General features: G+C 55.4%; 3 protein-coding genes across 14 annotated transcripts; 2 read left to right on the plus strand and 1 right to left on the minus strand.

Moving 5' to 3' along the window:
* Positions 1 to 254: 254 nt before the first annotated feature.
* CIART (circadian associated repressor of transcription) lies at positions 255 to 2621 on the minus strand. Of its 3 annotated transcripts, none has more exons than XM_062511537.1 (5): positions 2174 to 2621; positions 1449 to 1753; positions 1136 to 1211; positions 977 to 1055; positions 255 to 882 (listed from the first exon to the last, which is right to left on the minus strand). In XM_062511537.1, the coding sequence occupies exons 2-5, from the start codon at positions 1680 to 1682 to the stop codon at positions 606 to 608; spliced, it is 666 nt and encodes a 221-aa protein (XP_062367521.1). In that variant the 5' UTR covers positions 1683 to 1753; positions 2174 to 2621; the 3' UTR covers positions 255 to 605. The 3 variants fall into 3 exon arrangements, with proteins under 3 accessions (XP_062367521.1, XP_062367520.1, XP_062367519.1); XM_062511536.1 differs by having other exon boundaries at positions 1449 to 1749; positions 2158 to 2621; XM_062511535.1 differs by having other exon boundaries at positions 2158 to 2621.
* A 754-nt stretch (positions 2622 to 3375) lies between these two features.
* Positions 3376 to 6134, plus strand: CA14 (carbonic anhydrase 14). Its single transcript, XM_062511584.1, has 11 exons — positions 3376 to 3427; positions 3559 to 3579; positions 4229 to 4408; positions 4475 to 4617; positions 5010 to 5105; positions 5183 to 5249; positions 5315 to 5472; positions 5545 to 5674; positions 5777 to 5797; positions 5872 to 5956; positions 6053 to 6134. The coding sequence occupies exons 1-11, from the start codon at positions 3376 to 3378 to the stop codon at positions 6132 to 6134; spliced, it is 1035 nt and encodes a 344-aa protein (XP_062367568.1).
* A 10552-nt stretch (positions 6135 to 16686) lies between these two features.
* On the plus strand, positions 16687 to 25449 carry ANP32E (acidic nuclear phosphoprotein 32 family member E). Of its 10 annotated transcripts, none has more exons than XM_062511442.1 (8): positions 16687 to 16912; positions 18454 to 18603; positions 19119 to 19241; positions 19917 to 20079; positions 20189 to 20203; positions 20833 to 20975; positions 21843 to 21906; positions 22736 to 25449. In XM_062511442.1, exons 1-8 carry the CDS (start codon positions 16859 to 16861, stop codon positions 22801 to 22803), a joined length of 780 nt encoding a protein of 259 aa, XP_062367426.1. In that variant the 5' UTR covers positions 16687 to 16858; the 3' UTR covers positions 22804 to 25449. The 10 variants fall into 10 exon arrangements, with proteins under 10 accessions (XP_062367426.1, XP_062367427.1, XP_062367425.1 ...); XM_062511443.1 differs by lacking the exon at positions 20189 to 20203 and adding an exon at positions 21996 to 22009 and having other exon boundaries at positions 21843 to 21898; XM_062511441.1 differs by lacking the exon at positions 20189 to 20203 and having other exon boundaries at positions 20821 to 20984; positions 21843 to 21894; positions 22739 to 25449.
* Positions 25450 to 27236: the final 1787 nt, after the last annotated feature.

Here is a 27236-nt window from a genome sequence, read left to right on the forward strand (position 1 = left end):
GCGGGACCGGGGGGACACGCGCGGGGTCTGTGCGGTCCCGGGCCTCCCCCTCCCGCCGGCCCCGCCCGCAGCCGGGATTGGCGGCACCGTGGAAACTCGAGGTCCCACAGCAGAGAGGACGAAGTGGCACCGAGGGCCGGGGACGGCTCTAAGATCCCTGGGGACCGAACTCCCCCAGGGACAAGAACCCGCCCGCCACCTTCCCGACGGACAAAGAACACGACACCGGGTGGCCCCGGCCGCTCCCGCGGCGTTTATTGCTTCCAGCAGGGCCGACTATGGGACATGCCCACTAGGGGGGTCCACACCCCTCAGCCACCTACCACCGCTCCGGGAGGGGCCACAGTCACCCCCAAGCACCCCACGCCACGGGGAAGGCACAAGCCCGGGAAGGCCCAGCTCCCCCCCCGGGCCCCGCGAGGAGGGGGCTCCGCTCTGGCCAAGGCACGCGGCCGCCCCGGGATTGGGGCTTCTGGGGGGGTTCGGGCCCACCCTGGTCAGTCCCGCCCGCCCGCGGGTCTCACTGACCACCGGTAAAAAAAAAAAATCAAGGCATAACCAAGAAACACAGACGAGATTTCCCCCCCCCCGAGCCGGGGGGGGTGTCACACATCCGGCGCTGGGGGGGACTCGGGGGTGTCGGCCTCGCACCGGGGGGACTCCCTCTGCTGGACCGTCCCCGCGGGACTGGCGAGGGGCAGGTCCCCGGGGAGGTCCCCGGGCAGGCGGCGGCACCGAGGAGCCCCGGGGGGACCGGCAGGTGGGCGGCGGCGCGGGGGAGCCATGGCAGGCGCTGGGTCCAGCCTGGGTTTGGGGGCGACGTGGGGGAACCAGAGCCGCAGCATTGCCTCCACCTGCAGCAGCGTTCCCAGGTACCGGGCACTGCGGGGAGAGAGTTCCTGTCACCCTTTGCAGAGGGGGGCACCCCCGGCCGCGTCCCTGTGCCCACCCCCCGGGGAAGTCTAGAGACGCTCACCCCATTTCTGGCTTCTGCAGCACCCCGATAATCCGCTGGAGCCGGTCCATGGCCACGCTCTGTTGGAAGCTGCTCAGCCCTGGGGAGTTTCAAAATTGTGTGAACTCTCAGTAGGAAAGAGGTGCCTGGGGGCGGGAAGAGGGTGTGGGGGACACCCACCTCTGTCATAGCGGCCCCGCCGCAGCCCCTCCAGCAGCTCGGCCAGCGGCCGGATGAAGCCCCGGAGCTCCCGGCACTGCGAGGAAGGGAGGGAGGAGGTGACTGGGCTGACCCCAGGCTGGGGAGGGGGTCTCGTGCACTCCCCGGCCCTCTTATCCCACCTCACTCCCTTTCAGCTCCCGAATCCTGCTCATCCCTACCCACTCGTTACAGGTAGGGAAACTGAGGCAGACACAGGTTTTTTTTAGAGGACCAAGCCCTCCCCAACCTCCCATCTTTGGGGGTACTCCTTCGTTTTCTGCCAAAACCTCACCTTTTGGGCAAAGAGGCGATCTCCATCGCTGGGAGGGACATCCCCCCCCTCCCCTTTCCGCGGGCGCTTCCCGCCACGGGGCGAGGGTGGCGATTCAGTGGCTGTTCGGTCCAGCCCCCCCGGGCGCTTGCGGCTGCACTCAGCTTTTGGGGGACTCCGGGGGGAGCTGCCGGCCTCGACCTCGCTGTCAGAGGCAGAGGAGCCGCAGGAGCAGGCGCGGGTGGGTGGCTCCATGGCAGAGGTGCCCCCCCCAGGGGAGCCTCTCCCTAGGTTCAGCTCCAGCAGGGTGACCCAGCCGAGGCTGTCTGGGGAAGGGAGAGAAACACAGGGGGAAAAAAAGGGGGATATCGGACAAAAATGGAAGACAATGAGCTACCTTGTTCTGCCATGGGGGTGTCACCTCCACACCCCCAGTGCCACCTCGCATACCCCGGAGGAGAAGATTTGGCATCTCCTTAAACAGGGTGTGGGGTGCAGGGACCCACCTGGCACCGGGGCCCAGACGGGCAACAGGACACTCCCCTCTCCCCAGCCCCGGGACCCCCGCCAGCTCCCTTCACTCCATCACCTGCTGACCCCTCCCTAGGCCAGAGATTCCTCTGCAGGAGCCCCACTCCTGATGGGGACCCTCCGGCCCCGGCACTGCGACCGGCAGGACCGGGACCCCGTCACCGGGACCACCCCCGGCCCCGGTCACCCCGGATCCCACCTTCTCCCGGCTGCACCTGCGGTGCTGCCGGTGTCCCCGTCCCAGCGCCGGTCCCCTGTTGCCGGTGTCGCTGTTGCCGTCCCTGACCCAGTGCCGGTATCACTGCTCCAATATCACCGTCCCCGTTCCTGTCCCGGTCTCAGTGTCCCGATGCCGTTGCTGGTATCGCTGTCCCCCTTTCCCGTGCCGCTGTCAACGTCCCTGAGCAAGTAGCACTGTGGCCGCGCAGTGTCCCCGTGCCTCCGTCGCTGGCGCTGTTCCGGTGCCGCCGTTCCGGTGTCCCGGTGTCTGTGGGCCCGGTGCCGGTGCCGGTCCCGCCCCGCCCGCGGCGGCCCCACGCGGACACGTGTGCGGCCGCACGTGCCTCCGGCCGGGCCCCGCCCCGCCACGCTCCCATTGGCCGCCGCGCCCCGGGGAGCCCCGCCCCCTCCGTCCCGTTGGCTCGTGCCGCCGCCCCGCGCTGATTGGGCGGGGGGCGGGGCTAAGGCCACGCCCCCCCCCGCGCGGCGATTCGGGGCACGCGGCTCCGGGGAGCGGGGTGGGGGGGTCCCGGGCCACGCCCCCAGAGCTCTGGCACCGCCCCCGTGCCCTCAGCCAATTGGCGGCGCTGCCGGCGGCGCGTCTCGGCCAATGGGCGTGCCTTCCCCGCCCCTTCCAGTTACATAACCGGGGCGAGGCAGCGCGTGGGCCCCCACGTGGGGGCGGGGGGACCGTGTGACGTCACGCTCGCTCCTGGGGAACGCCCTCGGGGCGGGGCTTACCGGAGAGGGGCGGGGCCGGTGAGCGCGTGCAGGCTCTGCCTGGGGCTCCCCCCGAGCGCCCCCAACCCCCCCCCCCCCCATTGTCTCCCCAAAATCCCTTCCAGGGCTGGACCCCCGGCCCAGCTCTCTCCCTACGAGGCCCAGGGTGACCCCCAGATCCCCTCAAGACCCCAACCCACGACCCTCTACAAGGCCCAGGACCCACCCTCAGGCTCCCCAAACCCTCAGAGCCCCCCAGAGCCCCACAAACCGCAGTCCTACAAACCCTTCACCCCACAAGCCCAGAGCTCGCAGCCCTACCGACCCTACAAGCCCACAGCCCCATCTTCACCCTCCCCACACCCCGACACCCTGGGCATGGCCCCTCCAGCCCTCCCCGTCCCCCCGGGGGGGCCTGTCCCCCTGGGTGCGTATTTAGGGCCGGGTGCCACCGGCCCGGCCCTCCTTGCCCCCCGCCATGCTGAGCGTGCTGCTGCTTCTGGGGGGCCTGGCCCCTGCCCTGCCCGCTGGTGAGTCCCCCCGGGATGCCCCTGGCAGATCCCGTTCTGGGGTGCAGCCCCAGCCACCCTCAGGTGCCCCCATGTCGGGCCAGGGGGGCTCAGCTGACCCCCCACCCCAATGCCTCTACTCTTCCCAGCAGGTCCCCACTGGACGTATGAGGGTGAGTGGAGCCCCAGCCAGGGAGCCCCTATTTATCCCCATCCCCGAAACCACCCCCCACAGCCCCTGAGCTGCGGGGTTCACATGGGTCTCCCCAGACGGTAGGGAAGTGGATGACAGGGAAGGGTGACAGCTCCCCCCTTGATCCTGGACGTCTGGGTCCCCCACATGGGAAGGAGATGGGTGGGTGACCGCCCCCCCATTGCTCCCCCTTAGACACCTGGGTCTCCCCAAATGGACACCCACCTGGATCCCCTGAGACAGGCGGGGCTGAATGGGTGCAGCCCCCCATTTTCCCCTTCCTGCCCCCCCCTTGCACCCCTCGCTCCAATGGTCCCTTTGTGCTCCTTTACATAAGGCTCCTGCTGCCAAATCCAATTAGGATCCAGCCTTGGCCAAATCCCACTAAGCCCCATCCTGCCGGGGCCAGGGGACCCATGGGTGCCCCCCCCGGCCCCGCGAGCTCGGCTTTGTCCCCGCTCCCCCGGCTGGAAAAAATGTCCCCAGCAGATTAACAAGGCCTTTGGGAATGTCACCCGTGTCCTGGTTTGGGGGGCACTGCGGGCGTTTTGGGTCATGGGGCCCTGCTGGGTGAAGCAGCAACCGGGGTATGGTGAGGGGGTTCCCACCTGGATTCTGGTTCCCCTCAGGTCCCCACGGGCAGCAGCACTGGCACGAGGGACACCCGGAGTGCGGGGGCCAGGCGCAGTCACCCATCGACATCGGCACGGCGCGGGCACAGCCGGACCTGTCGCTGCCGCCGCTGCAGCCCGAGGGCTACGAGCGCCCCGAGAGCCCCCGGCTGATCCTCGCCAACAACGGCCACACCGGTGAGCGCCGGGGGGAGAACCGGGGAGTTCCCGGTGTCCCAGCCCCGCTCACCCCCTGTCCCACAGCCGTGCTGGCACTGCCACCGTCCCTGCGGCTCCGGGGGCTGCCCCACACCTTCACGGCCGTACAGCTCCACTTCCACTGGGGTCGGCCCGGCCACGCCGCCGGTGCTGAGCACCTGCTGGATGGGCACCGCGCCCCCGCCGAGGTACCGGGGGACACTGGGCCAGGGAACACTCCAAAAATGGGTCTGGGGGCGGGAAATGTATGAGGAATGAGATGGGGAGCAGGTCTGGGGTCAGGAAATAGCATGGGAATTGTGTGGGAAATGGTTGTGGGAAGGGCTGTCAGCGTGGGAAACAGCATGGGAACCGTGTGGAAAATGGGTTTGCATTGCAGGAATTTGCTGCAGGGAATGGAAAAGGGGTCCTGGTGAGGGAAATGGGTCCAGGGATGTGAAATGAGTGCAGGGAGGGGATGGGGTGCAGAAGAAGAAAAGGGGGGTAACTGAGAGCGGCAGCAGGTCTGGGCACCGTGGGAGGTGCCGGGCTGGGTGCAGGGTGGGAGCTGGGGGCTCAGGGGGTCCCTGCTGTGCCGCAGATGCACGTGGTGCACTTCGACGCCGAGCGTTTCGCCGACGCCAGCACGGCGCAGCAGCACCCGGGCGGGCTGGCCGTGCTTGGCGTCCTCCTGGAGGTACGGACCCCACATCCACGCCCCCCTGCCCACTCACGCTTCCCAGCCCCTCAATGACACCCCCCTCGCTCCCCCAGGTGGGAGATGATCCCCACCCCGCCTATGACAATATCCTGAAGCATCTCAGCAGCATCCGCTACGCAGGTGAGGACACGGAGGAGGAAACCCCAAATCTCCCTCCCAGCCCCCCCAACTGTTCTCCCCCACAGGGCAGACGGTGGCCATCCCCCCCTTCAGCATCCGGGATCTGCTGCCCGTGCACCTCGACCGCTACTACCGGTACAACGGGTCCCTGACCACCCCGCCCTGCTTCCAGAGCGTCCTCTGGACCCTCTTCCCACAGCCCGTCTGCATCAGCCGGGCCCAGGTAGGACCCGCTCTGGGGGAAGACCCCGGGTTTTGCAAACACGGCCCCAGTGCTCCCACCTTCCCCTTCCAGCTGGAGCAGCTCCAGGGAAGTCTTTACTCCACGGAGGAGGCCGAGCTGGAGGAGCCCCAGCTCCTGGTGGACAATTTCCGGGCCCCGCAGGAGCTGAACCAGCGCCTGGTGCTCTCATCCTTCCCCAGGGGTGAGGAGAGGGGTGGGAAGGGCCCCCTGCACCCCTCACATGGCTCCCGGAGCCCCAGGTGGGCACAGGGTGCTGGCTTTGACCCTGGCCATTTCCTTGCAGAGCCAGAGGGATATTCCACAGGTAGGGCCAGGCCGGGAGGCTGGGCTGGGGGAGTCACCCCCGGACCCCCCTGACCCCCTACCGGTGTCACACAGGCGAGGTCATCGCCATCATCTTCGGCGCTGTCGCCGGCTGCGTCGGCCTCTTCCTTGCCGTCCACTTTGGGGCCAAGTGGATTCGGTGAGACCCCCCCACAGCCTCCGAGGGACCCTCGCTGCGGGGGACTCTGAGCTCCATGGACAGACTCCCCCCTCACCCTGGTTTCTGCCCCAGCAGGGCGAGGCGGGCGCAGGCGCAGGACGTCGTGTTCAAGGCCTCCTCCCGCCGCTCCCCCGTGGATGCTGGACACTCCCGCTGACCACAGGCTGGGCTGGGAGGGGCCCATGACCCCCCCAGACCCCCCACCCACAGCCCCACTGCGAATAAAGTCCTTCCCCCCTCCTGGTGGCTCTTTGGGGGGAGGGAACGGGGGCTTTAGAGGGGCTTTGGGGCTGGTTCCTGTCACCCCCAAGAAACCAGGACCCCCCCCAGGGCTGGAGCAGAGCACAATGGGGGGAGCAACCCTCTTTCCCCCTCCCCTTCTCCCCAGCAGCCACAGTGTCTTGTGTTCTTGTAAAAGGGTTTTACTCTTAATCAAATAAATAATTTACCCTCCACTGCACCTCCAACCCCCCTGGGAGCTGAACAGGGGTGAGAAGGGCAAGAATCCCAGTCCCGGTGCCCCCCCACCCCCAAGGGCATAACCCCCAGCACCAGTGGCTGCACCGGGGGTAGGGACTCCTCAGGGACGAGGGAGTGGGGGGACTCCTGCCCTGAGTTCCCCAGGCCTGGACTTCTCCCAGGACATCTGGCCTTCCCCAGAAACTCAAACAACACTCATCCACCCCCACCCCGGCAGCTCTGCCTCCCCCCAAAAGTGACACCCCGGGCCCCCCTTACAGGAGAGGCACTTAAGGATCCGCCAGTGGTGCCGGAGGCGCAGGGGACGGCGCAGAGCGTGAGGGTGAAGGTGAAGGTGGGGCCCAGGCTGGCCTCGTACCGCGGGCTCAGGAAGGGCTGGGGACAGAGACTCGCCACTGGCCCCTGGCACAGCGCCCCCTGCCGGCCCGGAGGACCCCGCCATGGGGGGGGTAGGACCAGTCCGGAGCTGGGGACAGGGACACCCGGGACAGGGACACTCGGGAAAGGGACATTCGGGAAAGGGGATGCACTGGGGGACACCTGACACAGTCCGTGCCCAGAACCACCTGTCTGGAGGGTCACCTGTCCCCAGCTTCTCTTCTCTCCTCTTCTCTTCTCTTTCTCTTTCTCTTCAATAAATTCCTCTTTAAACAGGCGGTTTTTTCTCAATTCCAAGCCCCTCGCATCTCCCATTCTGATTCTTCCCCCCCACCCCCCAGTCTGCTGCTGTTTACAGAGGAGCTGGGAAGAGCAGGAAAACTTTATTTAGACTAAAAAAATTCCATCAGCCAGCAAGAACAGCCTGGACAGCTCCAAAGCCCCTCCCTCCAGATTCCCAGGGGAAGGGCAGCTCATTCCACCTCCCTCTGGACTGATGGTGCCGCAGGGAGTGCTGGGCACTGGTGCCGTGAGGGCTTGGATTTTTCATCCAACTTCACGTCTCCTGCAAGGAAAACTCCAAACAATGTCTCCTCCAGCCTCTTCCGCAGGAATCCTGGGAATGCCATCTCCTGGGCACGAGGCATTGTTCAGGGAAGAACCGGAGTTACCGACTGCGTTGGATAAATTTCCCCTCGATCCGCTTCCGCCTATTAAAGCTGGGAAATGACACAACGCATCTGAGCTGACTTCAGCTGCACCTTCCTCCTTGGACTGAACCCCCCGACACATCACGCTCTGGAAGTCCAGCACATCCCTGGGATGCAGCCCCCTCAGGACAGCAAGAACCAGGAGCTTCCTTCTTCCTTCCTTTTTTCTCCTTTTCCTTCGTTTTCCCCTCTATTTTGGTTCATGCATCGAGTTCTCTTTCTTTGTTGCATTTCAGCAACCCCCCCCCCCAACTTTAATATTTTAAAAATAAAGACATAAAAGTAGAAAGAGGAAAATAGGAATTTGGGGAATAGGAAACAAGGACTTGGGATGGGAGATGGAAATGCCCTTGGTCTGCCTCCTTTCTGTGGCTGCAATGGGTTTGCTCATGTTGCCAGATGTGAAGAATCAGTAAGAAAAAAGGTAAAAAAACCCCAAACAACCCCCCCTCCAAAAAAAAAAAAATAGAGTGGTTTCCTTTTCCATCCAGAAACACAATTCGAGATCTGCACCTGGGATGCAGGATGCTGCTGGGATGTTCCAGCTGGTCACAGCCAGTGAAGAGCAGCTGTTTTCCTCTTTTACCACCTAATGGCACATTTTTTCCAGGTCCCGTAGTGCATTCTCCAAGTCTACCGAATTTTTGAAAGCCTTACACCATCACATCCAGTTCTGAAGAGTCATTCCCAGCCCCGAGCCAGCAAATCCCATTGAATTCTGACTCTCAGTTCCCTCGCCAAGGGTTTGTCCATTCAACCCCATCCACACATCTGATAAGCCATAACCATCCTCAGGGATTTTCCTTGCTCCTTCCTTCCGCATTCCTTTAATCCCAGGATATTTTAACTCTTCTGTGCTCCTCCAGAGCCTCCCGGCTGAGCCAGCGGCTCCAGCCCTGCTGGGATTCTTCACAAATTCAGATTTCTGCTTGGGTTGGGATTTTTGAGTTTTGATGTTATTTTTGTGGAGGAGGGAGAGAAGGACCTTGTGGAGAGGAGGATTTGAAGAGATTCACTTCCTGCTCGGCATTCCTGGGTATTTAACCCTTTGCCTAACATCTCCCTACAGATGGGGGAAGCTCCTTCAGCAAAACACAGAGAACCCCAGGGAGACTGGGAATCAGCTTTGGGATGTGTGGAAAAATTCTTCACTTGGGTCCACTCTTGGTACAAAAAAAAAGTCTGCTTTGAGGAGATTTTGGTTTAAGATTGATTAGAAACCTTAAAATCTACAGAAATCTTTGATTTAAAATCAACAGGAAATGAGATGAGCTTTGAGGCCACTCCTAACCCCTTCCATGATTCCATGGCCCTGCACCCCAAAACAGAGCTCTTCCTGTACTATGCAAGACTCACCTTGCTCTTTCCTCATTTTCTAATCTCCATGTTCAAGAGTCACCAAAATACTGATTTTATACCACCTGATTCACCTCTGTCTCCTTTGCTTCCCCTTTTCCTTCCCCCTCTGGTCTGTACCCATTCCCACCTGGATGCTGCTGGCTCCTCGCAGGAGCTCCACTATCACCTTCTCCCCAGGAAGTTTTTACCCACTATAAAATAAAACAAATTCATGGCTGTTCATGTTTCTTCATCCTGATGAAGAAACTGAGGCACGGGAAGGGGAAATGAAGCCAAGACAAAAAAAAGCCCCCAAGATTTTACGGGAAATCGTACTGACTGACTCTGGCTCCCAGTCAGCATCTCTGCCTTCTCTCCCAGAAGAATTTGCTATTTATAGCTCTGCTTTGCTCCGTTAGAACATAATCAAAACCATCTTCCCTCCACATGAGAACTCATCCAGCGGCATTAACCCTCCCCGGGGAAAACTTCCCAAGATTTGCAATTCAGCCATCCGAAACGCCTCTGCAACGGGAAACTCTTCCACCGCCGGGGCGGCGGCGCGGGCAGAGCCGGGGGCGCGCTGAGCCCGGCCCCGCTGCAGTCCCGGGCACGCACCGGGCTCCCTCCCGCGCTGCGGAGGAGCCTGCTCCGCTCGACGCCCCCCGAGTCATTTCCTGCCTCCTCGGGGACCGCTCGGGAAAAGTCCCGCGGAGCAGGAGCGGAGCCGCTCCGGCAGCCGACACCCTACGGAGGACGATGAACTTCTGCGTCGCGGTGCTTCTGGTGCTTCACTCCTTGCCCGGTAAATACAATCCTCCTCCCCCCGCCCCGGGTTTTCCAGGGTTTTCTAAAGGCAATTTGATTTTAGTTCGCTGCTCTGGTTATTCCCACACTCCTGAGATACCGCGGGGCAGTTGGGGGAGGGTCTGGAGACTGAAAGACCTTGGGAGGATTTTATTGGAGAAAAAACCACCGGGAATACACGATGTAAATTACTGAAAGTTCCATAAAGCCTGTGCTTGGAGAACAGTGGGATAGTGAATGTTTCCCGCATTGTGTTCAAATAATTTGCAAATTCCAGCTGGGAGCTATTAGGAGACACAGAGAAAAAAAACCCAACAGGATTTCCTGAGAGTTAAGTGGGCAGTTTGAGATGGGGAAGAGTGGAATCAAGGTATTGAGGGAGAAAAACCCCAAGCAGCTGCTCAGAGATGAGCGTGATATTGCCCCATCTCTGGGAAGGTGGGATACGCAGCACCACTGGCCGAGGGGAACTGCCAACTGCAGCTCTGCCCTGCCAAGAGCCTCCCTGTTCCTCTTTCTCTTCTCGTCTTCACCGAAGGAACGGATCCATACACGAAACATCAGGCCAGGGGATTCCCAGCTGGAATGTTGTTCCCCGTTGTTCCTGGTGTGATATTCTGGGAAAGCTCCGTGCACAGGATAAAGCGCCCCGGAGCTCAGCGCTGCTGGAGCGTTGTCAAAGGATGAGCGTGGGAAGGAGCTGGGGGGGGGGGGGGGGGGGGGGGGTGGGCAGGTCCCAATTTCAGTTCAAATTTCCCCGAAAGCTCGAGATGGGTGTGGGACAGGCCGTGAGGCTGCGCTGTGTTGTCCCTCCTGCAGAGCCCAGTCCCACCCTGCAATTTTCAGCCTCAGTCACTGTTTTCAGAGAATTCCCTAACGAGAATTTTGGGACCTGGGCCTCTCCCCCAGGCTTTGCCAGTGCTGAGAAAGTCAGGGTTATGGGAGGAAGAAGTGGGAGGGTTTGGAGAGGGACTCGGAGCTACAGCAGACCCCTGAGCATGACTGACAGCATCATTCCAGCTATTAATGATGTAATTTAAAATGACAATATTTAATTACCTTATTTATGATTATAAATGAGTATCAAACTATAAAAATATGTTATTATTCCGTATCTTCTGTTCTCATCAGTATCTTAGTGTATGAAGCTGTGACTATTAGAACATTAATATTTCCAAATAATTTGCTTTAAAAAATCCCCCCAAAATCAAGAACCTTATGTTTGCAATAGGGAATGAGCCACCCGCTCCAGCTGTGACAATGTCACACGGGTCAGAATTTATTTATAGTGGCTCAGCCCTAAGGAGACATGAGGGTCCCTTCTGAGTCCTTGTCAGCTCCACAGCCAGAGGCACTGGAGCAGCTGGATCCTGGATGATCATCCCAGGGGAGATCCAGCCTGGCTCTGGGGTGCAGGAGCGCAGCAACAGGCTCCATCCCCACCACTGCATCTCCTACTTCTGCCACAGCCACACCCAGAAACGAAGGAAAACCCCAACTCTGGTCTGACCCCTACACCTTTAGCTGGGATCTAATTATGGGTCAGTTGTAATTCCATCAGTCCCACAGGACACAGGTCTAGGCCAAAGCACCAATAAATCAATGGAGCTTCACATGACCCTGCGCCCACGGCTCGACCCGCGGCTCCGCACGACGATCCACACGCTGTTCCTTTGCTTTCAGGGAAGGCGGAGCTCCAAGATGACTTGGAGGAGATCACACAGGATTTGTACGACTACATGGCTCATTTAAGTGAGAAATGCCTTTTTTCAAGTGTTTTTACCATCTCCCACAAGCCCCAGGAGCGAGTTGGGATAACCGGGGCTGGGAAGGGATTTATCCGAGTTGTCCAGGTTAATTTGAGTTACGCTGGCTGCTCAGGGGGAAAAGCTGGGTGATCACAAGCCAGGACATGGGGGACACATCCTGGACATGCACCCCCAACCCCCATAGTGCCACCTCAGCTGGAGCTGTTTCCATTCCAGGTAATTACTATTATTCCACAGAAGATTATTACTACGACAACATCACGGCAACCCCTGCCATGTACGTGTACGAGTTGGATTCATACGAGGTGAGTTGGGTTTCTCCTGGTATTCCCCTAAAAAACTGGTTTTCCTCACCCAAATCTCTGCCATAAGGAAAAATAAATAGATTAAAACTGCTTATTTTTCGACCACAGAACAAGACAAGTGAGTTTGAGTAGAGTGTCCATGAACAGCAATCATTGAATGGTTTGAGTCAGGATTTCTTTTCCCAGTTTGCACAGAAACAGTGGGAAACTCCTTGTTTTCCCAATTAAATACCATCAAAGCCATCCCAAGGAGGGATCTCTCTGCATAGGAGTTAATCCTGTGCTGTGACATACCAGGTTATTTCTATTTCTCCACATCCAGACAAGCACCTTTGGAGAGGTGGATTGGGACAAGTTTTTTTCAGAAGAGAATGCCACCACCAAGATTCCTGGATTACCAGATACAAACGCTCCAGGGGATTCCAGAGATGTTGAGGACAGTCAGGTGGGTGCTTGTCAGCAAAGGAGCTCTGCTGCAGGCTTTTAGCACAATAAAACATGGGACTTTCTGACTGATTTATTTTCCTTCACTCACCAGGATTCCCAGGCATCATTTGGATTGTCCCTGCAGGGCCACCTCACCCTCATCATCCTTCTCAGCTTCCTGGGTCTCCTGCTATGACCCCCAGACTCCTCCTCCAAAGGTACTCTGGGATTTCAACACTCACTCAGAGTGTATCCTTTAATCCAGGGAAATACGATTCTTTCTGAAGCAGCAACTTTCCAAAACAATGGAAAGACAACAAACCCTTCCACGCATGAGCTGTGATGCCAGGGAATTCACCAGCAGCTCTGACTGATACTGATGGGTGGGAGAGGCTTTCCAGGGCGTTTTCCCAAGGACCTGCTGGCATTTGGTGGGACCTTCATGGGTGTTTGCAATCAGGCACCTCAGGCACCTCCCACTGCTCATCCACCCAAATACCCTGTTCCATAAAACCCTGGAATGGTTTGGGTTAGGATGAACCTCACAGACCAGCTGGTTCCACCCTCCTGCCCAGGTTCCTCCAAAGCTCCATCCCACCTGGACAACCTTTTCCCACAGCTGGAGCTCTCCAACATCCCAGGAACACACTGACCCCCGTCCCACCACACTCTGGAACCTGCTCACCTTTTCCCCTCGTTCCAGCCACAGCGGCTGGGATGGTGACCAGGACTCTGTCAGGTGTTGGCAATGACATTGCTCTCCACGAGGCATTGTCTCTGCTCCAGAACTGCTGAGACTTTGTTTCTGAAGGGTTTGGTGGAGGGATGGTGCGAGCACGGAGAGCTCTGCAATGCTTCAGTCCTTTCCTGTTTCCTTGGATTCCGCTGTAAATAAAAACCTCTGCCAATAAAATCCCCAACACACGGTCTCTTGTGGTAAATAATATGTAACCACCACCAGAACCGGAATAACAAATATAAACAGTATGTGCAGGGCTTGTCCTATCAGAAGGATCTTCTCGAGCCTCTCAACCCAGCCTGGAGCTTCCAACTTTGTTTCTTCCAGAACTGCTCTTTGCACCGTTTATTTTACAGAAACGGCCACAATATCTGGGTGTGATGAGAAGCTGGACCAGAAAGCCTCCCACCACCCCAACCCCTCCACGGAGAGCAAACTTTTGAAGAAATTAGTGGTTTTGGCCAAGAGCTCAGAGTTAAATTACTTTTTTGGGGGGAAAAAGTGCAATTCCACACTTAGTGCCTATGTTGTTTTTACTTGGGAGAGTTAACAGGAAGAAGGGATGGAAAACTGGTGTAGCCAGGTAACCCTACAGGACAAAAGAGGTTGAGTCAAGCCCAAAGAGACTCATGGTGGTCACAGTCCTCAGAGCCCTCGGCTCCCTTCAGTCACCTCCCAGATGCTGGGAGCAGGTACGACCCGTCCCGACCCATCTCCTCTGCACCCACGGAGCAGCAGGGCCAGCCCTGGCCTGTCCCACCACTCCCAGGTTATCCAGGCCCCCAGCCTTGGAAAAGATTTTTGTTTCCTACCGAAGCTAAAAGGCTTGAAACGGCTTCAGAAGCAGCCGGAGGAGCGAGACCGGATGCGCTGCCTGGCAGTGCCACCTCCTGGCTCTGTGCTGCCATAAAGCTGGACTGAAAAAAGCCAAGGACGCCCCGGAAAATTATTCAAGATCACACAGCAGTGAGATTTGCAACCCTGGAGTAGAGTAAAAAGCAATTAAAGGAAACTAAAAGATGTGGATGAAGGTTATGAGTTTACTTCTAAAAACCATCCCTCTAATGCAGACACAGAAAATAAACCAGTTTGTTGTAACTTGGCCTGACTACAAATCGAATTGCTCCCTTCCAGAGCAAATCCTCCAGTTACAAATGTTCCTGACCAAATCCTCACCTTCGAGCAGTATTTTGGGACAGCGACGTCCTGACTCAAACACACCATGGAGGGACAGCTGGACACGCCCTCCCTGCTCCCGAAGCTGGGAGTATTCACCGCAAACCTCTTTAGTCCCAAAATGACACCATCCTCTCAGCTCTTTCACAAGTTCCTTTCCCAGATTTACCCTTTTGCCCCCACTCAGAGGGTGGTGGTGGCTCCATGGCCACTGTCTCTGTGAGCAGCCACCCAGCTCTCCTAACAAACTCTTGGGATAAGCAGCTTTAACACAAAGAGGATTTTCCCTGCAGTTGTGAGAAACTCTCCCAGTTACCTCCCGGCAGGAAGCAAGTAGAAGGCTCTCCAGGTTACTGGCATTTTCTAGCAGCTCCTTATCAAACCATCCCTGAGCCAAATCCTGCTGCACTGCTTCCAGCACCACTCCCACAGTCCGGGAGCGACGAGCTGGGACAGCCACAGCCCACGGGAGCTATTTTTGGGTTTCAGCCCAAAAGCACCAGTGAGGGACACAGAAACACGATCAGGGAAGAGCCACCAAGAGCCAGCAGCGAGGACGGAACAGGCTCCAGGGTTGAAAACACCCTGTTGAGTGACCTGTGAAGGTGACTTTGTGCAGATTTAGGCAATTACGGATGGGGGCTGGGGCTGCTCTCCTGCCTTTTATGTTCCCAAGTTCTTGTCTTCTCTCAGTGAATTCCCAACTCCTTGCGCTCACCACTGATGGACTATTGTCCATCAGCATGAACCTTAGGTCAACCCTTCAAGCTCCAGTGTGGAGAACATGAACTGTTTTCATCCGCATCCCATGCATCCAGAACAAAACTAAATAATCCTTTACCTGTTTTTCCTTACCTCTCCCATTTCTCCTCCATTCCTGAACCCACAATATCCAGCCTTTCCAAACCCATTTTAACCCTTTCCTAAAAGACAAGACAAACTCCTTGTCTGACCTCTCCCCATTTGATCCTGAACAGGAAATATTCTCTCCATGGAGTTTATGCAAAGCTGGAACAAACATGTTGGGTTGCTGTTTTTTTTTTTTTTTTTTTTTTTTAATTCTGTCACCAAGTTGCCAAAATGTCTCTGGCTATTAGTATCTGCAAAGTTAAAAGAGACAACATGTAAATATTTGGAACTGCTTGTCCCAGAATTGTCCCGCCTGGGCATGAGGGATATTGGTGGTTCGCAGGCTGTTTTCAAGGATCATTTTCCAGGAGAAAAGCTTCAACAGAGAAACGTTCATTAATTATTAATTTTAAATAGGAAAAGAATTTCCATAGGGATATAAATCCTGTCTATCCACCTGGGGAGATCTAAATTAGATATATCTAATTAGAGTGGAATATAAATCCCATCTATCCACCCCAAGGGGGATATAAATCCCATATATGCAATCTGAGGGGGATACAAATCCCACGTATCCACTCAGAATAGCATATGAGCCTCATATATCCCCCCCGGAGTGGCTCAGATTTTAGGAGCAGGGCTATTCCCCAGCTGTGTGAACCTGTCTCCCCCTCCCCGATGCTTTGGCAGCGCTGCCGTCGCGCAAATTAACGAAAAATAACACAAATTCGTAAAAGCTGCTGTACCCTACGGCGAGCGAGAGCTACGAGCGCCCCTGGGCCCCCGCTGGGGACACCGGGCGTGCGACCCCCGCGGGAGCGAGGGGCATGTGCCAAACCCCGCGGCGTCCCGGCCGCAAGGGACCGGGAGCGCGAACCTTCCCCCGGCTCGAAACTCGGCGTGTGGAGCCGCGCGAACCAACCCGGGACCCACGCGTGTCCCGAGGAACGCGGAGCGACGGGGAAAGGAGCGATGGGGGCGGCCCCGCCGGCAGACCCTTCCCCAGGCCCCGCGGCGGGACACGGCCCCCACAGGGGAGCACGGCCGCGCACGGCCCCGCTCAGAACCGCAGCCCCCGACCCGGTCCCCCCTCAGAACCGCGACCCCCGACCCGGTCCCCCTCAGAACCGCGACCCCCGACCCGGTCCCCCCTTCAGAACCGCGACCCCCGACCCGGTCCCCCTTCAGAACCGCGACCCCCAGCCCGGTCCCCCCTTCAGAACCGCGACCCCCGACCCGGTCCCCCCTCAGAACCGCGACCCCCGACCCGGTCCCCCCTTCAGAACCGCGACCCCCGGCCCGGTCCCCCCTTCAGAACCGCGACCCCCGGCCCGGTCCCCCCTCAGAACCGCGACCCCCGACCCGGTCCCCCTTCAGAACCGCGACCCCCGGCCCGGTCCCCCCTCAGAACCGCGACCCCCGACCCGGTCCCCCCTTCAGAACCGCGACCCCCGACCCGGTCCCCCCTTCAGAACCGCGACCCCCGGCCCGGTCCCCTCTTCAGAACCGCGACCCCCGGCCCCGCCCCCGGGCCCGCCCCCCCGCTCAGGGAGCGCGCACCCTCCGGCCCCCGCGCGTGAGCACAAACCCCGACCCCCGCGCGCCCGGACGGGCAGCGCGTTCAGCCAATGGCGGGGCGCCCCGCGCGCCAATGAGGTCGCGCCGTGGGCAAGCCCCGCCCCGGGGCGTGGCGTGGCGGGGGGGGCGCCATGCGCCGTGTCATGGAGGCGCAGTGTGCGGGCGGCCATTGACGGTGCCAGAGCTGCGGCGGAGCGGCGTGGCCGGGGCGGCCCCGGCGACCCCCGACCCACTCCCGGCGCGCTCCCGGCGCCCGCCGCAGCGACCCTCGCGGCCGCCCTTGGCCACCCTCCCTTGACAGTGCGGAACCGCGGGAGGGGGGGGCGATGGAGATGAAGAAGCGCATCAACCTGGAGTTGCGGAACCGGGCCCCCGAGAAGGTGAGGGGCGGCAGGACCGGTGGGGCGCGCTTCCCCCCCCCCCCCCTCCCCCGCCCCGTGGGGCCGTCGCTGCCGCTTCGGGCCGCGCAGGCCCGGCGGCACCGCTGCCGAATCTGGGTCAGCCGTGGCGCAGGGCCCGGCGGGGCGCGGGCGGCGCTTCCGGCGCGGCCCCGGGACCCGCGGCACCCCCCCCTTCCCCTCCCCGCATTCCCCCTCCGCCACCTTTCTTGGGGTGCCCCGAAGTTCCCGGGGGGCCCCGGCGGCCTCGGCTTTCCCCGACGTTAATCCTCCGCTTCCCCCGGCCGCAGTAAACAGGTCACGGCGGCGGCCCCGGCCCGCGGCCCGTCGCTCATCCCGGCGCCTTTAATTACTACAATTAACGTTGTTTCCCGCGCCCGCCCCTCCTCCGGGTTTGCCGTGGGGTCCCCATACCCCTCCCGCGTCTCCTCGCGCTTCCAACTTTTTAAAAAGAGCCCAAAAAAAAAAAAATAAAATAAAAAAAAAAAATGAAAAGCCGCGAGCCCCGGGAAAGGCGGGAGCGCACGTGCGCGGCGGGGCCCCGGCCGAGCATCGCTTCCCGCCGCGCAAACCCGCCCCGAGAGTAAAGTCCTCGGACGTTCGCTTTCCCTGACCTGGCGCACGTGGGTTTTGGGGGGGGGGGGGGGAATCTGCCCAGAAGTGTTGATGTAACCCACCCAACGGTGTTTGCTGGTGGCAGGTAGCCGGAGAGGCCTCCTCGCGCTGCCAGCGTGCAGCTGCTGGGCACGAAGCTGGGATCCTGCCTCTCTCCCCAGCACCCAGCCCTTAAAATTTGGTGTCTGTATGGGATAGTGGTGGTCTTTTAATGAAAAAATAAAGTGATAGTAGGAAGCTGGGCTCGTGTTGCTTGGGGTCTGCAACACTCCCAGAATTTTGTTAGTGTGTGGGGAAAGGGAAGAGTCACCTTGCGCCTGTCCTTTACCGAGTGGGTGTTCCACTCCAGATAAAATAATTTAAAATTAATTGGCTGCTTCTTGTTGCTGCTTCTCCGAGCACACGACCTGTATTGATTATCTAGTGGCTTGTGCACAAGGAAATTATTTATATGGGCTCAATTAACCTTCAGGACTCTCTGGGAAAATGATCTGGAGTCGAAGGTTTTAGGTTCAGAGAGAAACTAGTTTTATGAGTTTGGCTATGCATAGTAAAATGATGAGGCCTGAGGAGAAGTCATCAGTTGGCTGCATACAGGGCAGCTGATGCATCCTGGCTGCAGTGGTTCTGTGGGGAACTGTACCAGCTGTATCAGTGTACTCCATCCATGGAGTTTTGGGGTCAGGTGGCAGTTTTCACAGAATTTAATGTGTGCTTAGAGGATGGGAAACGTCTTCATAATTTTTAAATTAGGTGGGTGTTGGCGATTCCAGGGCAGAAGTCCGATTTTAAATGAAGCCCTAAACCAGCAGCTACTGCCAGGTCCCTGGGGTGGGGGGGTTCAGGTGAGAGCGGGAGCTCGTGTCGGTGCTGTGGCACCCACGCACGCCTCGCTGGCCCGTTTGCAGGTGACGGAGTTGGTGCTCGATAACTGCCGGTCCAGCAACGGGGAAATCGAAGGGCTCAATGACTCATTTAAGGAGCTCCAGTTTCTCAGCATGGCCAATGTTGAGCTGACGTCGCTGGCCAAACTGCCCACGCTGAGCAAGCTCCGCAAGGTGGGTATCTCCTGGCTGCCGGCGTTTGGGATGGCAGGGTCGGGGTGGCGAGCCCTGGTCGTACCTTTCAGCCCTCGCGGTTTCACTTGTGTGGTGCTGAAGGTGCTTCACGGGCCTCTGAAATGTACTTTCGAGAACTGGAGTTGTTTTGGGTGTCCCCAGTTAATTATGCAGAATTGGGCTTGGGGCAGAAACTGCTTGGCTTGTGGGCATTGGGAAGGTCCAGCTGTGCCTTGCTGAGCAGGGTGCCTTGGTAGGAGCCCCTTGGGTCGCTCATTGCTGGCAGTGAACTCCAGTCCTGCTAACTTAAAAGTGAGGTGCCCTAACCCATGAGACTTTAAGGAGCAATTTGTAATTCTCAACTTAAAGGAACTTTTTGACAGCCAGAGCTTGTTACCTTGGGTGAGTATTCAAAAGTGATTACATTCTTAAAGGGAGAACAATTAACAATTATGCAGCTGAATCTGAGGCTGAAAATCTAATTGTTAATTCTTTTTTTTTTTTCTGTACAATAGCTGGAGTTGAGTGACAATGTCATTTCTGGAGGCCTGGAGGTCCTTGCAGAGAGATGTCCTAATCTCACATATCTAAACCTAAGTGGCAACAAAATCAAAGATCTTGGCACTGTGGAAGCTCTTGTGAGTATGAAGTGGGAGGGGCTCTGGGGAGATGTAATAAGTACTATTAATATTTTTGCAATGGATTGGTACAAATGTTGATCAGTCTCATGGCTGGTCTGCTTTGATACACTTGGTGCCATGGTTATAGGACAGCATGTGTAACCTCACTGCTGGAAAATGTGTCAGGAATGGGATGTCCCAAATCAGAGATGGTTTGGCTTGTTTTGTCTTTGAAGAAAAAGTGGCCAAGGTGTGTTGTGCTGATTCCCCTGTGCTTGTTCATTAAGGTGTGTTTGTCTGATGAGTTTTCATTAAACTGTGAAGTGACTCAGGCACGGGTGTGATATAGCCAGGAGTGGGACAGTGAAGCAGAGGAGGGAGCTGCCAGTGGTGATCCATTCACCTGTTTTTCTGGATGATTGGGGTTTCTTTCCAAAGCTGGGCTTTGTGCACATAACCCAGCCCCCAGAGCATGTGGGAGTCTGGGGGTTTGGGAGCTGCATGGGAGTTATTCCACACGAGTGCCTTTGCTGGGGGTTTGGCCTCTGCCAGCAGCCTGGGGAGAGAACTTTGAGGGAGAAGAATTCTGACTAGAAATGAGAGATGAGGACTAAGTAACTTCTGTTATACTTGGGCTGTGACCCTGCTGTACCTGGGAGCACCACGGGGAAAAAATTTCTCATTTATTTTCAGCAAAATCTGAAGAATTTGAAGAGCCTTGACCTGTTCAACTGTGAGATTACAAACCTTGAGGACTACAGGGACAGCATCTTTGAGCTGCTCCAGCAGATCACATACCTGGATGGGTTTGATCAGGAGGACAACGAGGCGCCAGACTCAGAAGATGACGATGACGGTAACTCCCTGAAACAAACCGGGGTAGGAATGGGATGCTGGAATAAAGATCTCCATGTAGTGTGGGTGTCCCTGAGCACATGAGTGCAATTCTGCTCGTGCTCCTGAAGACCAGAGTCCAGAGTGTGGTTGGAATTAATGCACTGATGCAGAGAAAAAACTCCTGTCAGAGGGTCCAGGCCTGCAGAAGCTGTCCAGGCTTAAGGGAATTGGACTAAAGATACTTCTGCAAAGACACAAATATTCTTGAAGTTGTTGCCAGTAGTAAAGCCCTTTGTGCCATTGGGTAATACAGACCAAAGGGACATGCACACTATTTTGAATTAAAAATTATAATTTTACAGGGTTTGGTAATGGCTTCAGCACCCCGCTACAAATTTTAGTTCCAAAAGCACACCTAGTTCCTTTTGGTCCCAACTTGGTTGCAGTCCTTAAGGGGGCTGTTATGGCTGTCAGCCCCTTCTGCTGGCAGGGGATTTGTATCTGCTTCAGACATTGAGTTTTGCCTGAAGCTTGTGAGGAAGAAATGCTGGGAGTCTTTCTTAAGAGAAAGCATGACAAAATTTAACTTTGTTAAAATTATGGTCATTTCCCATGTGTTGCCTGTGTTTAGAAAAAAAGAAAAATCCCCAAATCCTTCAGGAAAAAAAAAAACAACTATTAGAACCAACCCATTGTGCTATCCTTAGAGAGGAGTGAATGGAACTGAACTTCTGATCTATTTGCGTGTCCTTCGCTCTAGAAGGGGATGAAGATGATGATGATGATGAGAATGAAGCTGGGCCTCCAGGAGAATATGAAGAGGAAGATGATGAAGATGATGGAGCTTCAGATTTGGGAGAAGGTGAAGAGGAGGAGGAAGTTGGTCTTTCATACCTGATGAAAGAAGAAATTCAGGTAAAGTTTGTAAACTGCCAAATGCAGGGAGCAAAGAGAGGCTCCTGTGGGATTCTGTGGTTACAGAAAACAGTTCTGGTACAGTTGCCAGAGCACAGAAAACAACCACTTTTCAGAAGGTGATGAGTAGAGTTCTTGTAGCTATGAACTGGTCACACAAATGACAGGACAGCACTGAGGCCCTGGGTCCTGGTCAGGTCCTCCCCTCTGGCTCTGCAGGGTCTCGACAGGAGAAGGTGCCTGGTGTGGGGTTTGTGTTCGAGGCTGTGCCAGCAGCACCCCTGCTTGGGATGAAGGGCCCTGTGGCCACCCCGTGCTGGTTCTTTGATAAGAGTTTGCTTCCTGTCAGGGAGTTAATGTGGAGTGGGTTTAATTCCAGTATTCCAGGGGCCGGTATCAGAGGCCTGTTTCCCCATTTTGACTTAGCACACTGCTCTGTGTACAAAATTCCAGCAGAGAGATATGAAAACAAGACCCGAGTTTGTCAAATTCTCTGGAGCTGATATGTTTACATTTTTCACCTATCAGCTTTAGAACAAGACAAAAAGAAACAACACTACAACTTGTTCATTTTCACAGTATCTTGGGAAGAGGATACTGTTGTGCACCTTTTCCTCCAGGCCCTTAGTGACTGTGTGTTCAAAGGCAGTCTAGAGCTGCTGGCATCTCTCTCATAGTTAATTTGTCAATAACCTTGAGCTGGCTTAAGGTAGTAAACAGTGGGGAAAAGCAAAGAAATGAGCCTCTGGGGCTAACTGATGCCCTGGTGGGGAAAGTGGGGAATTCCTCAATTCCTGCTTGAGATCATTGTGGAAGAAAGACTTCAATAAACACCAGTTGTAAAAATGTCTCCCAATTTTTGTACAGGATGAAGAGGATGATGATGACTACGTTGAAGGAGGTGATGAGGAGGAAGAAGGTAGGTGCTCTAGTATTCAGGTTATGACTGAAACTATCAGCTCTCTCTAATTGTCGTAGTGGGTTTGGGAAGTGCACGTTAACACAAAACCAAAATAAAAGTGAGGAAGAAACAAGTTTTACGAAAGGAAAGACTCTATCTCCTGTGCAGCTGGAAATTGTTCTCCCATGTGGAGAGGAGTGGTGCTCTGCTGTGCATGTTATTATTTACATACACTGAAAATAAACCCCTTGAGTGCATTAGTCTCTGCTGGCAAAGCCTGGCAGCCAGGAGCATCTGGAGCTTTCCCTTTATCCAGTGGAAAGTGGATTCTCCACAAGCAATTCTGCTACAGGGACAAAGTTCTGTTTACAGGAAGTGGCTTACTGGAGTATTTTTTAGTAAGTTTTTTCATTAAAAATCCCACGTCTCTGTAAATACAAATACCAGAATTTCTTCCCAGCTGAGCTCCCATCTCCTCCACATGCTGGGCTCGGTGGAGCAGGTTTGGGAGCTGAATTTTCCACTTGCAAAAACAGTATTTCTGAAGGAGCTGGTGTGAATTCTTCACTTTGTACAAGTGCAGCCCTGGAGTTAGGATGGGCCACTGGCCAGGGAATGACTGCTGGGGAGTTCGTGGACTGGATGGGGCAGCACTGCACTGCAGGCTGCCGCCAGCAGAGCGCACAGCTCACCAGCCCGGCCCTTGGGCGCAGGGATGTTGTGCAGGATCCTGGTGCTGCTCATGAAGGGACGTTCCCTCAGGAAGGTGTCTGCACCACACGCTCCCCATTCCCATCCCCTGGTTCTAAGTGCTGTGTGGGCAAAGCGTAATGGGCTCTGTGTGTCCCTCTCTCCTTAGCAGAGGGCGTCCGAGGGGAGAAGAGGAAACGAGAGCCCGAGGATGAAGGCGAGGAAGAGGAGGATTAATTTGCAGGACCAGACTCTCCAGTTACGGAAGACGCAATAGTGATTATGCAGCTCTGTATGTCCATGTACCATAGATGTCCTGACAGAAATCCTATGTTAACTTTTTATAGCAGAAGTGTGGTTTTACTATTCCTGCCCCTTTTATCATTCCAGGTAAACTCTGATAGCCCATAGGGAACCTTCTGTAGAGAACAATTTTCAGCCCTATAATCACTGAAGCCATTGGCAAATTCCCCCCACCAGACTTTTCTTTGGAGCTCTTTAATTTCGTACAATCTTGCTGTGTTGGTCATTGTTAGCCCTGAATCCAACCCCATGCCCCGTGGGTTTAATATTGAGAGCTTTCATTCAGGATTTTAAAGTTTCTAAGCTTAAAAAGCTGAACTGAAAAATGCTCTACAGTGAATTCCCCACTTTCTTAAATCTAGTTAACTCTAGGCCAAGTTTTCCATGGATTCAACTGGAAACCCCCCACTACATGACACCCATGTACCAGTTTTTTAAAAGTTGACTCCTGTGATTTTTTTGAAGTCTCCTCTCTATTTTGGGTGTTCCAGGGTAAAGCCTCAGTGGGTTTCAGAAGATGTTTTTGTTTTCCTGCTTGCTCCAATGTTCAGTATTTGGAGTATTCACTAGATTCCTTCAAGAGTGTATTTTGGCAAACTGAAAGAGCTGTGATCCTTAAAGGGTTGCAGTCCATAAATTTTCTCCCAAGTCCATTATCACTGCAGGTATTAACAAAGCAATTAATGTGTAGTTTCAAACCTTTTTGCTAGAAATCGTTGTTAAACCTTCACTCACTTTGCTCTTGCATTGTCATTTTGGGAATTCTGCACCACTCATGGCTATAAAATGTATAAAATAGATGAAATATGCATTTCTGATACAGAAGTGAACGGGTAACTCCTCCAAGTGTGTTGTTTTCCACCCCCCCAGCTTTTCTAGAACTGTTGAAGGGAAGGATGAACCCAACTTGGCCCTTCTCTGCACGTCACCTCTTAAACTGTTTAAATCTGGCTGTAGGCAAAATGCTCAGTTTGTGTATAGCTGTTGGGAATATTTGGGGATTTATGTTGAGTGGCTGCAGAGATGCAACAGGAGCAAGCATGGGGGACGTGCAGAGAAACTTTTTTTCTAGCAGCCTTTATAATTCCTAATCTGCCCCAGTGTATCATCTTTCCTGCTGGAAACAAATTTTGACTTCCAGCATTCCTCCTTCAGGCATGATCTGGGTTTCAAACAGTGTAGTTGTGGTATCACACTGACTGACATTGTCTCACATAGGTCCTGAACCAAATGTCACACACACAGCTTTATTCCAGAGACTTATTTTTGTATCTGTCCTGGCTGTCAATAGCTGCCAGAAACTGGGGAGAGCCTGTGGGTGGGAGGAGGGTCCTGGGCCTGAGCAAGTCAGTCCCTCATCACCTGGTTCCCTGTGGATGTTCCTTAGGAATTTCACACACTAATTCAGTGTGACCTCCAGCTCCTCAGTGGAGTTTAGATCGTGCAGGGTTGAAGTTCTGCAAAGCCCCACTCCCTGTGTGTGTGGTTTTTCCCCCCAGCTAGAGCCTTAATTCTGGGTTTCTCCTGTAGCTGTGTAGCGGGGCCGAATGTTCCCAGCCTGGAAGCGGAGTCTGGCGGGTGGCGGTACACTCGGGAACAACTGACTCCCTGGGCTTTGTGTTTTTTAAGGAGTCTCTCTAAAGACACTGGAAAAGCTGTGGTGAAACTTCCTCTGCAGCCACAACCAAGTCCTGTGTTTGTGATGAGTCCTGGGTGGGTCAGTGCACAGTTGTCATGTCCTGAAGGCTCTGGGCAAGGCACTTCACTCCGTGCTCAGCTCGGAGAGAAAAAATGTTTTCCCATCCTTTTGCTTATTGTCTTTAGATTGAAACTTGTTATTTATAAGTGTGTACGTTAGAGCACCTACATGTCAGGGTTTTAATTAACTGTTACTGATGCAGATAAAATTAGTTTTAAATGGAAAAAAAAAAAAAAGAGTCTATTTTGATGGATTAAAATAATGTGGGCAGTGGGCTTGTTTGGATAAGTGAGTCTAGCTCCTGAGACCAGACAGACTTGAGCTCCGAGGGGTGACAACCCTTCCCTAGGCCAGACTTCCCACTTCCCAAACACCCGCAGTGCCGTGCGTCAGCCGCCGCGTGGAACCTGAGCCCCTCAGCAACCCAAGAATCTGTTTGTCCCAGTGTCACCATCCCCGGTTCCGTGTCCTCCGCTCGGCATGCAGCAACAGCGTTTTTTAATGAGGAATTCAGAGCCTCCAGATAACTTTTGAAACTTTTTTGCTTGGTGGGTGGTCTTTTCATGCAAATACGTCAGGGTGGGTTTTATATTTTGTAGAGGTTTTGTCCTATTTTAATGCTCTTTGTATGGCAGTCTGTATATAGTGTGGTTTGGTTCCTTCTCCAACTCTTTCCTGAAACTTTGGAGTAACTGATTTTGTGCAACTGTGTTTTGAATAAAGCCATGACAGTGTTAAATTAAAGACAACAGCCCTGCAGCACTCTTCTGGTAACTTTTAGTTGTAACAAAACACGTTTCCTCCCCATGTGTGCTGTAAATTTTAAATTAAAAAGTTTTCAAACCAAATTATTTCAAATAAATTGAGACTATTGTATTGGATTACTTCTCTGCGTATGTCCACCTGTGGAAGGAATGGAATAGGGGAATTTTCTTTCCAATTGTGTTTAAATGGGTTGGAAATCTCTAGAATGGCGTGGTGTTTCTGGGGATGGATCTTGGACTTGTACTTTAGTCTTTGGCAACATTGCAACAGTCGAGGAAGGATGTTCTGGAAAACCTGAATAGTTCCCTGAGTGCTTCCAGGTGAGTTTAACAGAGATATCAGACATCCGAGTCTGGGCGAGTGTTGAGATTTGCTTTTCACAGATCCTGCCTTGTGCCCAGCAGCCTGAGCCAAGTCTGGTGCTGAAATATTCCTCACACAAGAACAATGTTTAAAAAAAACCCTGCTGCTCCTCCCGAGCTAGAGCGAGCATTGTTTTATCTTGGAGTTAGGCCAGCATTCCTGGCAAACATCTCTTGGATGCACTTGAGAAAGCCCTTGGCAAACGGGCTTTTCTGCTGCTGGATGAGCAATTAGGCAAGAAATGGGTGGTGACTTTCTGGGATATTTTATTCAGTTAGTTTTAAAGGGTGGGGAAGAATTGCCCTTCCAGCTGCACTGGCGTCTCTACCCCCTGCACCTATTTCCTGCTGGAACCTGAGTTTCAGGATGACTTTATAAACAGGTTAACTCCATCTTCCGGGGCTGCAGGTGCCTGAGCTAAAACCAGGCTGCCACACAACACCTGGATGGTAAAGGAGAGAGGAGAAAGCTCAAGTGGATAGTGGGCCCATCTTCAAAGCCAGGAAAAACCTGCCGTGTGGCTCAGCTTGTCATGACGTGTGTGGAACCGGCTCTCCCTGCCCCAGCCTCTGGTTTACACAGCTTACCTGCTGCCACGAGGCCGGGCCCCTGGCGCTCTCGAGATGGAATCGGGCACAGAGCAAGGGACGCGCCCCTGGGCTCTGCCCCACCGGACAGCTCCCCGCCCTCCATTTTGTTGCAGAGAGGGGAAGAGGTGCCGGCGGGCGGCTTCCTCCGTCCTGCTCCTTCCTCCTCCTTCTGCCGGGGCTTTTGTCTCGAGGCGCCCCTTCTTGCTCCCTCTCCGGCCCTTATCTCCCCCTCCCAGCGGTGCTGCTTCCCCTCCTCTTCCTTCCTCAGGGCGCCTTTCCCCCAACCCCGGCACCCGCCTGAGGGGGCGCCCGCGCCCCCGAGCTCGGGAAACCGCGACCCACGGGGTTCCCCGGCTGCGGGCTGCAGGGGCCGAGCCGCGACCCCGCCGCTGATTGGCTGAGATTTGCCGCAGTTCCGCCTTCCCGCCAGCCGCGCGCGCCGCGTCCCGCCCCGCCCAGCGCCCCTCAGGCTCCTCACGGCCGCGGGCAGGCCGGAGCTGCCCCCAAAGTCACATTTTTTTACCCCAAAAGTTTCTGCTCCTCCCCCCCCGAAATGCCCCATTTCCCCTCCAAACACCTCCTGCTCCTCACCGGCCTTCAGGAGAGGCTTTTCCCCTTCGGTTGTGTGAGCTTTATTCCGGTGATGGAAAACAACGTGGTTCAGAGTCCAAGCGGAGGAAAAGGCCGAAAGTACAAACCGTTGTTCCGAAGGTGGCTATCAACATCGTGTGAGGAAGGGTAAATTCAGGGCTTGGTACAAATGCACCGGGTGAAAATAGGAAGAAATTCCTCATAAGATTCTTCAGGTTGCCTAGTTAAGCCCAGTAACAGGAGAACTCCAAAGTGTGCTGTTTGCAGGCAGCTCCTGCTGCTCCATAGTTCCTAATGTTCCCCAAATTGCTCCTCGTTTTCTCAGAGCAGTGTGGCATGTGCAGGTTCCAAGACAAATC

Source organism: Cinclus cinclus, chromosome 31, assembly GCF_963662255.1.
Source record: "Cinclus cinclus chromosome 31, bCinCin1.1, whole genome shotgun sequence".
Classification (NCBI taxonomy): domain Eukaryota; kingdom Metazoa; phylum Chordata; class Aves; order Passeriformes; family Cinclidae; genus Cinclus; species Cinclus cinclus.